The sequence below is a fragment of the Ammodytes marinus genome, assembly GCF_949987685.1.
Source record: "Ammodytes marinus genome assembly, chromosome: 11".
NCBI classification, from domain to species: Eukaryota; Metazoa; Chordata; class Actinopteri; order Uranoscopiformes; family Ammodytidae; genus Ammodytes; species Ammodytes marinus.
The window spans coordinates 22,844,189-22,857,905 of record NC_137215.1 but is presented as its reverse complement, the minus strand read 5'-3'; the positions used below and the strand labels follow the sequence as shown (position 1 = coordinate 22,857,905).

Genomic DNA, 13,717 nt, shown 5'->3' with positions numbered 1-13,717 from the left:
CAGTATATGACTTTTCAAATCCTCAACATAAATGTTATAATATATATAGCAAGTCCACAGAACAAGATGTGCCTTCTCTCTGAGAGAAAACAGATTTCTTTCTCTTTTCTTGGTGAGCTATGAAAGGGTGCTCTCTTTGGCCGTGCATTCAGCCATGTGCTCCGCCTGACCACCATTAACACCCCGGAGAAACCACGTCCTAATTACTCATTCAGCCTGACAGAATCTCCTTAATTACAAACTTCATTAGCCTGCAGGACTTTGTTTTTCCGCTGTAAAGGAGGGAGCACGGGGGACGGCTCGGGCCAAGGTGCAGCGGAGGCGAGGGGGTAAGGGGCTTTAGCACCTTATTCCACCGTGCATTTCTTTTTTCTTTTTCATTTTTTCCGAAGGAGATGTTAAGACCTCAGTCCGAGATCTAATTAGATTCATGGTGAGAATCAGACACCTTTTAACTAGCCTCTGGAGTCCCCCCCACCACAGCCCCTCCCCCTAACAGGACAGCAAGAGCGAGGCACAGAGAATTAAATGGACCTACTACTGCCTTTCATGTGTGAAGTGGCTCTGATTTGCCATGTCCTCACCTCCAAATACAAAATAACCTGCAGCACTTACACACACCCACTGCTACCATTACACCTCGCTTACACGCACATAGAACTGTTCGTAGGTGGGGAGGAGGGGAGAGGACAAAACCTGCGACACGACCACATGCGCATGGCTTTTGCCTCTTGAAATAATTGGACCTTGTTTATATACTGTAGTTACACCTGTGTATTTACATTGCTGTTATATAGTATGGTGTCGAAAGTCACCTGCCAGTCATATCTGTGGGTCGCATGCATTTGGAGTTCACGTGTTCACACCCCATGCAATTATATGGTCGTCAGGCAGTGCTTTTGCCGGCCAGCATTACCATCACCAGTTAGAGTCAGGTGAAGTGCAGAGCACATCTCAGTTGCTGCCAATGCATTATGGAGTGTGCTGCACAACTGTCCATGTTGGAGAGGTCCCAACCATCGCCCGGTCCAACTTCAAAGTCTCTCAGTGTATACGAGGAGTGCGGTTGCTGCTGCTGGAGGAGTAATTGTTTCACCTTAAGCTTACAAGAAGTTATGCTTGTTATTAATTAGAAGGCGGCTCTTGGAAAAAACTCCACTTGAGATGGTTGGACAATGTTAGCATCCCTCTCTGTCAATGGCTAAGCTCTGCGGCGCGGAGGAAGAACATTATGAGTGAATGAGAGTGAATGATTAGCACGTATAATTTGGGTTAGTTTTCTCTTGCGGAGGTGTTAAGGTGTTCACTGGCCCATAATAGATGTCACAACCTGAATTACTAGCACCAATCATTTACAGCGCCTGTCAAGCAATGCTCCAACTCCACGAGCGGTCCCCATGTTTCTGCTTGTGACAAATCACTAAAATGCCTCTTCTTCTGGTTCTACATTCCTAAAACATGTCGCTGTTTGAATGTCAGACACATCAGCTCACTTGTATTCTTCCCCTGCAACACATTTGGAACACATGGCTGCACTTTTATTTATGATAATTCAAGAACATCTGCTGCCGCCAAAAGAAAAGAAGTAACAAACATGAACCTTTCTATTCTGTGTATTGCTTCCACGTTTTGTATGCTGAATCTCTGCTAGAGTGGCAGCCTTGGAGTGGAGTCACGGGTCTGGAGAATGTTTGTTGTGAAAATATTTTTTAAGTAAATTTCACTAAACATTTCCTCACGATACCTGTCCGTATTGTTTTTGTGCTGAAAAACAATCTGGTGTTAGCTTAGGCTCTGTAAACTGGTATGTAAACAAAGTGGGCCCATCTTAGTTAGCAACTTGCCCATTAACAGAACCTAGGCTGGGAATTAAAACCAGATTTCTTTACAGCGAACACGCAGTATAGACAGGTAGCGGATCATGAGGAGATATTCACTGAAATTGACAAAAAAATATTTTGACAACAAACATTCCCCAGAATCGCTGACTCCACCTTAAAGTCTTCGGCTCATGAGACAAAATCACTTATTTGTTTAGGTGTTTGTGCTGAATATCTTATCAAAATGAGACTAGCCACAACCCAGGACTATCCGATTTTCTTGAAACAAACACAGACTATTTTGTCGAGCAGCACTTTCTTTTACACTAGGAAGAGCAGAGAATGCAGAGGCCCGCTGCCTACCCCTAATTGATGATGTATACATACGAGAGAGGCACACGCCACCCCCACAGGAAAATATTGTATGTGAATATTAGTCATGTCAAAACCAACTTGAGGGGGGTAACATGACAGCTCTGACCAGAGAATCGGCTCGGCTTCCCAATCGATGCCACAAAGAACTGGAGTGTGATATGAAAAGCTAATGAGAGTTAGCATACAGTTGGGTATGCATTCATGAAGACATAGCATGATGCTGAGTGTGGAGAGGTTGAAACTTCATAAATCACCACAAGTGGCAAGAAGTCCCTGACTGTGTGTTGTCTGTTGTAAATTAGGCCTCAGAGAGATAAAGTGTTCTGATTAGTGTTACTTGTCATTCTCAAGTTACTATGTTCAAAATTCAAGAATACAAGTTATTTACTGTAAAGCACTGGTCTATTTTACATGTGTGCAAATATTTTCTTTTTTATAAAATCAATTGATCAACACAAATTGATTCGTAACAGAATTCAATTGTTTTGTTTAAGGCAACTTAAAATGGTAATATAGCACCTCTTAAAGGTGTATCTTGTCAGGCAAGTGTTTTGTATTGTTCATGGATCTCAAGCAGTATGTACAACAATTGTAAGATTTTATTGCTGCTTTAAATTAGTTCAGTTTTAATAAAGGGCATAAACTGTGCACGCTGATGTCATAGTCATTTTGTAATAAATCAACAACAAAAAAATTCTGTATTAAATTATATTGAAAAGAAAACCTCATTTAAGATTTGAAGATCAGTTTGCACAGCATCATTTAAACCAGTATGATATGAAATCATGTGTTTAACTTCACTCGGAGAAAAAACATAATAAGAACATGTAATAAATAGTCATTTCTGGTATGTTGTTTGTTTTAGTGTTCTGTTTCACTTAGTCAACACCAATCTATTTCAAAGCCCTTATTAATAAAGTCCAAAGGTATATGATACATTTAAAATATGTGTCACAGGCTCACTTGACACCCGTGTAGAAAAAGAAAAATCTAAAGCCATGCAGCATCCACTATTTGCACAGTAGCCCCCGTCCAAAAAGTCCAACCACTAGTATTTAATGCTGCCTCACTTTCCAGACACTAAGCACTCTAGTGCCGTCACACTCAGCCAACAGAAACTTGATATTTCATGTTATTTGGAGTGGGAAGGGGGGGGGAGATTTTTCTCCCTCCCAGCCACCAAGAGGGGGAGACACATCGTAGCTCGGACGGGGTGTAAAGCAGGGACACAAGAACAGGTGCCCACAATTTCACCTGTCTGTTCAATTCCCCCCCATCCCCCCTCACCGGCAGCTATATTACATTTCAGCTCTAATTGTAGCCACATTCACAGCACTTCCACAAAGTTGAAGCAGTAGAGGAGAAGGTGAGTCTGGGAATCCAGTTGTGGATGGGAGCTAACTTCATTGGATGTGATCATATCCTGACATGGACAGAAGTATTAGTAGCCTTTGTGTGGGTTTAACAGAGCCAAGAGCAATGTGGGCTGGACAAGCCCTGCTCCTTTACTCCAACCTATTCAGCCTGCAGCAGGGGAAATAAAAAAACAAGAGCTTCTGAAATCTGGGGGTATTATTTTTCAAAAGTACCTGCTGGTTGTGCCATGGCAGCAGCCGGCTATAGCAGACGGACCCGTATCAGTGCTGATGATGTGGGAGGGGACTCGCAGGTCAAGAGACACAAAATAGTTCAGCAGGCACATGTGATATATTTAGTGAGGCCATTGTTTGTTTTATTTAGGGAGCGAATTGAGGATTTTCCAAACTGCAGGGCCCCTGAGGTATTTTATCAGGTGTACAGTCCGCCATATGTTACACATTAGTGCACTGAGGGGAATGCCGGTTGCAGATACAACCTATAAAATGTTTGGAACTTTGGAGGACGGGGAGGATGGGGGGGGGGGGGTCGACAATTGCTCTCTTCAGAGCTGGTGGATATGTGGGAAACACTTATATGCAAATGAGCCTGCATCGCATTACAGCCCCAAATTCCCCCTATCATTAAAGAAAATAAACCTGAGGAATCTACGGGCTGGCAGCAGGTCATCAGAGGAGTAATGTGTTGAAAATAGACGTTTACTGTTGCAGCCGATGGAAATAATAAGAGGAAAAAACAGCTAATATAAAGGCCTTAAACTTTTCCCAAACTGAGCAGTGCCTGTTCAGTGTTGTGACTGAGGAGGCCCAGTTCAGGCAGATGCTGGAGAGGTGTCTGCGGGCCGCGCAATGCATTCTGGGTCGGAGGCCGAGATGAGGCCTGACTGACAGGGTGTGCAGGTGGAAAAAGTTTTCTGTTTCTGAATCGCAGCTCTCGATGAATATTTCATCGTGAAATGGCCGTTTGTCTCTTCTAGGTTCACAACATACCTTGGTCGCACGCTGTCTGTGTGGTGTCCTCAGTGCACAAAGGGCACCATAACCCACAGAGTGAAACTGTGCATGCATGGGTCTGTCGGAGAGGCTTGTAATGTGGCTCTTGGCTTCGTTCATCTATTAACAATCTGTGCCAGGCTCTTAGTGTGTGTCTACAAACTGTAGCCCTGCTTGGGAATTCATTAATTGTGGTGGAGAATTATTATTTTCTTAAGGACATTTAGCAGGGCAAGGACAGCAAAATAAAGTGTTTTTTCAAATGTTACTTTAATTATCACTGCTGCCATGTGTCACTTTTTCATTAAAAAAAATATTTTAAGTTTATACAAGACATTATAGCCTATTAAATATATTCTTACCCACTTGAGTAAAGAGTTTGCGCTTTGATGCGAAATATACGTCTTTGAACGCAGCAGGCCGATAAATGATGCATTTAGGGCCGCTGTTTGAGTGTCTCTGTGTTGATAATCTCTTTGCCAAATCTAAATTATAGGAATACACGCGACACTAAAACGGCACGTGTAATTAAATAGACTTTCGCGTCTGCGCAGTCGTGTGGGTGCCAGTAGGAATTCAGTGGACCAGTTTAGTCAGTCCGAGTCAATAAGTGCTGACTGTTACCCGATGGCAAATTGGAAATTGCATGCGTTCGGAAAACATAATCATCAGAGAACATCATTGCTGCAAACGCCCCTCCCTCGTTATTAATAATAAAGTCAGAAACTGAATCCCAAACTCGGATGTTTAATTTATTATGATGTAAGCTATTTGAAGGGTGATTGTATAGTAATTGCTCATTACGCTTGTATATTTATCGCTGCACCTTATGTCGAGGCCGAGGGAATTGTGTAGGGGTTCATTCTCTCGTTTCAAGGATCCATTTCAGAGGCAATTTGTGAAACAGGACAGATCAAGTTAGTCCATGGCATGACGTGTTTTTTTGGTGGGTGGCGGGGCCCGGCCTGCAGGTGCTGCTGCCATATTTGACATAGATGCGCTCTGAGACAACGATAGAGTCCAGAACCCCCTTCCCTACACACAGACAACATGTTGACAAACTATTTTCATAAGCCATCTTTTCAGACGCCACTTCTCCCAACTTAAGAGACGTCAGCTCGATCAATTATTGACTCGCATCAGCGCTAATACAGAGCCATGTGTTCCGCCTGCGCCCTCCCTCTGCCACTGTTCACATTAGCGGTGTCAGCGGACGTAATTATACCTACTAATTGCAGATTAGAGGTTTGGGGTCAGTGGGGTCACTTGATAGGAGCGACCACTCTTTTCAATGGCGGATAATCATTTCACGTTGCAGACTTAAATGTTTCATGCAAGGGGAGCTTATATAAAGGACCAATAGGCCTATGTCCTAACCGGCTCGGACCCGTCAATATTTGAGGGAATAATCAACCTTGGTTGGGAGCTGTGATGATGATGATGATTTACGGAGAGAGCGTGGCCCCCGGACGGAGCGAATAAGCTTAAAGTTTAGATAAGCGGGTCAGCTTGGCCCTCAACACACAGCATGAGCGCGTGGAAGGAGGGATGTGATATGCGAGGGCCTACTTCACCATGAGGACACACACACACACACACACACTGTTTGAATCATGTCCAAATTAATTATATTCCTGTGACCTTAGTCTCAAATTGCGCCTTAGTACACGCCAATATCTGGAAGGAATGTCGCGTTGGCTTTTTAAGAAGCAAATAAAAAAGAAACAAAATATAAGCCAAGCAAGTGGCATGCACAATGCAATGTATTCCTCCACCTATAATTCGGGATATTATTTACGGAAGCTGTAAAGGGCTTCAGAAACGAGCACATTTATTTCTAAGATACCTACAGCTTTTATTATTATTTGTTCTCTAATTTAAATATATTGCTGGGTGCCTACAGAATAAAGAACTATTTGCAATTTAATTGAATCAGTTGACATATGAAGACAATCGGGTTTCTAGGTTAACCTGCTAAATTTAAATGTAATCCCCCCCCCCCCCCCTATAAATTTAAGATAAAAAATATATTTAAAAAATAGATGTTTCCAGGTTCAAATGAAACGCGTTCAAATGAGTCAAACAGTGCCAGGCTCTAATGAGAAGCATGTCCCGTCTCCTGTGTGTCCATATGGGGGGGGGGGGACTGTGCCAAATTTGTTTGCGGCGGATCAAGGCTCACCGCCTCCACTGCACTTTCTTTATCTTAATTCCAACTTGAAAAGATATAATTATCTAGTTTGAACAGGACTGCTATCAAATCCTTCTTTAGAGGCAGGGGTAGGGAAAAGCTCGAGTGGATTGTGAGGCTCTGAGCCGCTCGGTGTTGCCCGAGATAGGAGTAATGAAGTTGTGGAGTCCGGAGATACAAAGGGCATTAACCTCATTAGCATGAAACCTTTTCTTCTAACTATTGTGGGACCCTTTCAGTCCTCTAATCCCCCCTATTTTCAAAGCTGGGTTTGTAATAAAGCTTTTAGGTTTTTCTTTTTTTTTCTCAAAGCTAATGGTATTCTCTAAAGATTTTTATTGCTGTTATAATCTATGGGCCGATTAACAATTCCCTATCTGCCATGCCCCCCCCAACCCCAACCTCAATCCCCCTCCAACCCAAACCACAAATACAGCCCCTTTTTTAACTTTATCAAACAATTAAACCAACACATGCACCTCGCACCAGAAAACACTCAAATTGGGTTGGCTGTGTATTCACGTGGGGTTGAAAATAATCATAATCCAGTTAAAATATGTCTGTTTTTTTTTACAGCAGTCTTCATTGTTTTGCTGTCTGGTTGCTTGGTTTGTGTGTAAATATGAAATAGTAGAAGCATCGTTTTGCTCTCCTATAGAAGAAACCCCTGTATGATGTTGCAGCTTGCATGCAGGGATGGAGCCTATACACAAGACAAGATTTGAAACAAAGATCCAATTTTTTTAGGCACATTGCAACCTTCCCCTTATCGCGTCGTGAGGGGTAGTCCAGATTGTACTAAATTATGTCCAACCAAGCCCCCTTGGATCCGTGGATTAAGAGATTAAAAGTGGACCACTGGGCAATGCATCCCCTTTTTCCTCCCCTCCCTCACATATTACTCGCATGATAATTGCCTAAACTGATTTGCACTTTCACAAAAGCTCGCGGGGACTCTTTGTAGCTGGAGCAGAGCAGACGCTGCAGCAGAAATCAAACTAATGCCGTTTTTTATCAGAGGGAGAAACAAATGCAAGGGGCCGAGGAGGACAACACATCACAGGCGGCGGCGTTTCTCCATTACATCGCCTTATATTTAGGAAAATAAACCCTAACGCCATACCAACAAAAACCTCAAGTCCACACGATCCAGACAATAAATAATAAGAATAAAGATTATCGCCCTATAAGAGCTGTTGGTCAAAAGGCCCCCCTCCATTCATTCTGCTCGTCATAATCAAAAGCCTGTACTTTTACTGCGCGCAACATATTGATAAAACTTTATTGACAAAATATTGACAATTACATACTTCTTGGAAGTATACTTTGTGTTAAAATTGTAGCAAACTTAACACAAACACAAAATTATTTACATTCTGTAAAAGAGGGTTTAACAGAAACATTAACTTTTAGCATTTCTGTACATGGAATACGCTCAGTGCTTGGAGTTTTTTTCTCTTCTCTCTTTCAATTCTTGCATTTAGTCCTTCGTGGCAACTTTCACTGGAGGGTCAAGTCCTGACAGACAGACAGACAGAGAGGGCCGCGTGGGGCCACAGCGACACATTGGTAAAGCTTTAGGTTAAAGGAATGTCCTGATACCTTCCCTTTAAGTACTTGATCTGTGGTTGGATTTACTTTTTTAGAAAGGCTTTTTTTAGTTTTAATTTATTTTTATAATCGAACATTTTTTTTGCTATCTTTTCTTTATAAAAAAAACACTATAACGCAGCACCGCTACTTCATATGTTTTCACAATCACTTTTACACGATAATCATTAATTAAAGACGGCACACTTTGTTAAAAAGGAAGAAGCACGACATCTCTCAGTTTTGAAAATAGAGTTAAAAACAAAATCGATATTTTTTTTCGTCTCCTTCTTGGTTCGAGAAAACTTTGTAAAATTAAAACAACTAGCAGGGGGAGGTAAAATAACTATACCATGCAATTCAAGTTTTACAAAAGCAGTTTGGTGTTTTGGTATCTTAAGTGGAAAAAAACACGAATTTTTTCTTCTTTTTTTTAAATAAAAAAACCTTCTGAAGTGCAAACGTCCAATATGAATTGGAGAGGGAGGGAAACAAAATTGAGGTGGTGGTATGGGAGATTGTATAGTGGTGGTGGTCGGTGTGTGGAAGGGTTCAGGTATAAGTGGACTGAGACAGTCACATGCTCCCTGCAGGTCTTGTTGTGGATTGACAGACCCACATACTGTATAGTGACAGCAGCAGCAGCAGCAGCAGTGCCACCAGCCTGGTTCCTCTCAGCTGTCGGAGATGTGAAACGTGACATTGGCTTTGTACCCTCTCTCTCACTGTCTCTACACGGCGGCGTCCATTATCCATGTTCTCCTTCACTCAGACGCTTATGTAGTCTCTTTATTCTGTGTGTTTGTTTTTGTTTTTTAATCGTCCGAAGTGACGTCGATTTCCTCGGAGCCCGACTGTTTGGTCGCCAGTCTCCACCGGTTTATGTGATGCGATCCTTTCTTCTTGTTCTGGGAATCGGAGCCCTCCTCCTCCAACTTCTGTCGCTTGAACTTTGTCCTTCGGTTCTGAAACCACACTTTTACCTGAAGAGACCAGAAAAAGAGAGAAAGAAAAGAGAGGGGGAGAGAGAGAGAGAAAATTGGATCAGTGTCACGAGATAAACCGCGATTTGGCCAGTGCGTAAAACCACGCGTAAAAAGGGGCACATTGTTTGGATAGCAGACAGGCAGTGGTGCAGAAGTCGAATACAAAATTAAACATCATTTAAAAAGAAAGGTAAACTGTGACCTGCAGTCGGTTATCATAGGGCAAACAACCGCCACAATAAACCTACATTAATTGTATTCACGGCAGAGAATGAACGTGGTATAAATGGCACATTTATTATATATTATAATTGTCACTCTAATTTGTCATATTTATTTTACGCACAAAGACAGCCTGTAAAGGTCAGTCAACTAATATAAAGTTGCCATAAATTACACTCCAATAATATATATGGCGCTAAAAATAAAAAAGGGTCATTTAATTGAAGAAAAAGTACATTTGTTATTTATAGACTCTCAAACATCTGATGTCTGGACAAAACTTTTTTATTTTTTGCTTTGTGTAAAGTAGGTCAGTAAGAGCCATCTTTTTTCTTACTAAACATTTGAAGCAAACGTGTGGACGTAAAAATAAAATAAAAGGAAATCACATCAATGTCACGCATTTTCACACACACTTTCACACACTCCTCTGCACCGGCACTGTTAAACGGTGCCGCGGGCGGAATTAACAACATCTAAATCGATAAATTGTCTGCTCCTCGCTTTGTCAATCCGCGGCCCCCCTTTTTAGCTCTTAAATGGCAACCGAGGTTCGTTTAATAAGCCTTCAGTAGGCTAATTGAAGTAGGTGATGGTTCATTTCTCCCTTCAGTCGCTCCAAAGGCCCCGCCGTCCGCAGCAGGCGCATCGGGACAAAAGACAGCGGCTGATGGGCTCAAACGGCATCTTTAAATATGGCAAGGGGGGCAATTTACTGAACCCGCCTCGCCCTTTGTATCGCCTATCTCATAAAATGGTTAACTGGTTAATTTGCCCCTCCATTTTGAAAGGCAACATTCTCTCTCCCCCCTCATACCCCAAAACAAAGTAATTCAACCCCTCCTAAAATGAGGTTAGGCCTATACAATGACAGTGGATTGGCTCCAACAGAAAAGCCTCTGTCCTGCGATTGACAACGTGCATTTATGGACCCCGGTGTGTAGAAACAATGTCAGGAGCTGATAATTTAAGATTATTGTGTTGCTGACTATACGTCCCTTCTTTATTGTACACGCGTTATTATTTAACAGCGGTCTGGTTTTAAAAAGGATCCATTACGCACGGTGCCACGTTATGGAAAAAAATAAACAAAAACAAAAATATAGTCCCATATAGTCCACTACATCAGCAATGGTGTGAGAAATATATTGTTTATAACGACACTTAAAAAATTACTACAAACTGCACGTAGGCCTTTTGTAATAGCCAGACCATAACAAAACACACCGAGAGGCAGACACATAAAAAAAATAAAAAAGAGCATCGTCCATGTGAAATAATAAAGACAGATTGGTGAAAATCGAGCGTTTCTTACCTGAGTTTCTGTGAGGCTAAGGCTGTGTGCGAGCTGTTTTCTTTCTGCTCCCACCACATAATGGTTTTTCTCAAACGCGTGTTCGAGCCGCAGGAGTTGCGAAGGTGAAAAAGCTGTCCGGATTCTTTTGGGCTTTCTGGCCAGCGCGTTGTGCAAAAGGAAGCTCTCTGGACTCGTTTCATTACCTGCAACCCGAGCAGAAAACCAGCGTTCGTTATGATCTGTTTTTATTATTGCTATTATTTATTTAATAAGATAATACATTCCTAGGGCAAACAGCAGGCCTGCGCACAGAAAAAACAATATACAGAGGGCAGAGTGGAATATGGCATGACAGCAATGTCTGGGGAGAAGCTGGACCTCAGTCAATAAAAAGATCACTTATCGAAAACGATACTGATAAAAAGTAGACAGTGTATTTTAAGGTTTTTCTTCATCTAACCAGTGTGGGATCACAGCATGAAAGGAAAACAACACAATGCAGAGGTATAATCCATGGGCCTAATTAAATTAGCTCCGAAACTGCCATTGTAAACAAAATCACAGGTAAAATGGAAGCAGCGTGAAGACGTTTAAATACATAGAAGACAAAAAAACACCTTTGAAATTAAATTCGAATACATTTCTATAAAAAGATAATAAGCTTATAGATAATTTAACTTAATATGTGAGAAAAATAACAAATACAAATTACAAGTATAAATACCCTGCAATGAGCAACCAAAAGCAAAAAATAATAAACAAAATGTCTTGTCTAACGCAGGCGAGGTCAACTTTTTTAAGAAAATATCAATTATTCCAAATTTGACTGCGCCTTACAAAGAGTTAACAATAGGTCAGTTAAATAGCCATGCAAATTGTTTCACTTATTCACTTTAAAAACAAAAATGTATCTTGGTGTTAAAACGTGAAAGGTGTCTCAGCATTACAGAGCAGCGAGATACATTAGTTTCGTTTGTTTTTTACGCATACATCAGATGTTACACATAACCTGCTCAACAGTTTGCAAAACATGCTAATTTATCTGTTGGTCTTTTTTTAAATTACCGGATAGACCAAGGTGGAGACAGCTACAGAAACAGATGCAACATTTATTTTTATGATTATCTAATTTTTTTACCCAAGATTTTATTTTAATTTTTTTACCCCAAATAATTTAATTAATTTCATGGTAATTTTTTTAACGGCTGTACACCAGCTCCACATATTTTTAATTCCACCCAGCCTACAGCCTGCTCTCTGTGCTAAAGATGGAGAGGGGAACATTGAGTAACCAGCTCTCCAACCGCTCGGTACGTTTCGTGCGTAAACAGTGAACCAAACGAAGCACTTCGGTAGCTTACCTTGAAATCTGTGCCCCAAGTACCTATATCTGTGTAATAACCAGGGGTAGAAAGTCGATGGGTCCCTTTGCTGGCTGGCAAAAATAGGGTGCGGACTGTGTGAGGAGGAGAGCGGGTGACCCAGACCGTGCGGCGGGGCCACTTGGTGCACTGGGACGGAGTTCTGATGAGAGACCGCCTCGGCAAACACCAAGTCCGGGTTAGAGTAGACGCCCCTACCGCCGGAGTGAAAGCCGTTGAGGAAGGGATTCATCTGGCCGGAGTTTGCATAGCTGAGAGCCGCTGGCCTGATGGGCTCCTCGGAGCGGGACGCCGGTATTGGATTATCCTTCGCCACTAAAGACTCTATAGTAAAACACCTCTTGGGTGTGGGTTGAAACATTGTCTGATAGTCCAGATTCCCCAGTTTAAGTCAAAGTTGTCGTATGGCGCTCTCGCTTTAAAACATACTCCACACCCAAAGAAAAAGGGGGAAAGTTTTCTGCGCAGTAAAATAAGTTGGACAAACGGGCGACAGCGTCGAGAAAGCCAAAAAATAAAAAGTGCTCGGCTATACTCCCAGACTAATCCATGGATGTGATCGTTTTCCTCGCCAGGTTCGTGCAGGCAGATTTGTTAGTTCATGAGCCTAATTAGCGCTGCAGTCCCATAAACAGCTTCCTCTGAAGGCTGTAATGGCATGGTGATTGGTCGCTGCTGCTGCTGCTCGCCTTTAGGTGGAGAGGAGGGAAGACGCTTAAAAAGTGCGTCAATGGGGAAGCAGGGGCGCGGAGAGGCGGACTCGAACGCGCAACACGGAACGGATTCGTCCACAGAGGAGCCCCCCTCGCACGCGCGCGCAAACACACACACAAGCATAAACTCACTCGCGCGCACATATCTGCAGAACATTGAACACACTCATCTGAACCAGTAAAGCTGAAGGTATAGCCTGCTTATTTGCATTAAAGGCCTGTTACAGGTTCAAACTGATTTTTTTTAGGGATGTGATGTGTGTGTGGAGCCTAGTGTTAGTAGCGAACTAGCAAGTGATTCGTTGTAATGATTCACAACAATGTTGTGCAAACATCATATCGTCTCTATTAAAGTCTATTTTCGTCTCTATGCGCGCGGATACGAGCCTAATTGGCTATCAGCCGGCCTTCATTTATTGCTAAATTTTGTTTCTGTTTTTGGTTTCCTTACTGGATTTTATGTAGAGAAACTGTTCTTGTTCGTTTTCATTTTTATTTAGATTCTATTAGGATGAGTTTCCAATTGAATGCACTCTTCATTTTGTCTGTGCGGGAGACAAATAAACAAGCTTTAGCCATAGACTTGCTTGAGGACTGACTGCATCTTCAAGATTCACGACACACCTTCACCACCGATGAGTGGCGAAGTGTTAATGAAGGCAGCATGCACAGGTGTTTATTGGAGAGTCTACCTGTGAGTTCAGGCTGTTACTCCTGGGTGTGGATCAGTGACCGAGAGCAGCGACACAAAGCTGCAGCCCGGGCCGCCCCG

At 42.3% G+C, this 13,717-nt stretch overlaps 1 protein-coding gene across 1 annotated transcript; it reads right to left on the bottom strand.

Moving 5' to 3' along the window:
* Positions 1–8,197: 8,197 nt before the first annotated feature.
* emx2 (empty spiracles homeobox 2) lies at positions 8,198–12,865 on the bottom strand. Its single transcript, XM_080037183.1, has 3 exons — positions 12,212–12,865; positions 10,869–11,053; positions 8,198–9,328 (listed from the first exon to the last, which is right to left on the bottom strand). The coding sequence occupies exons 1-3, from the start codon at positions 12,591–12,593 to the stop codon at positions 9,161–9,163; spliced, it is 735 nt and encodes a 244-aa protein (XP_079893309.1). The 5' UTR covers positions 12,594–12,865; the 3' UTR covers positions 8,198–9,160.
* Positions 12,866–13,717: the final 852 nt, after the last annotated feature.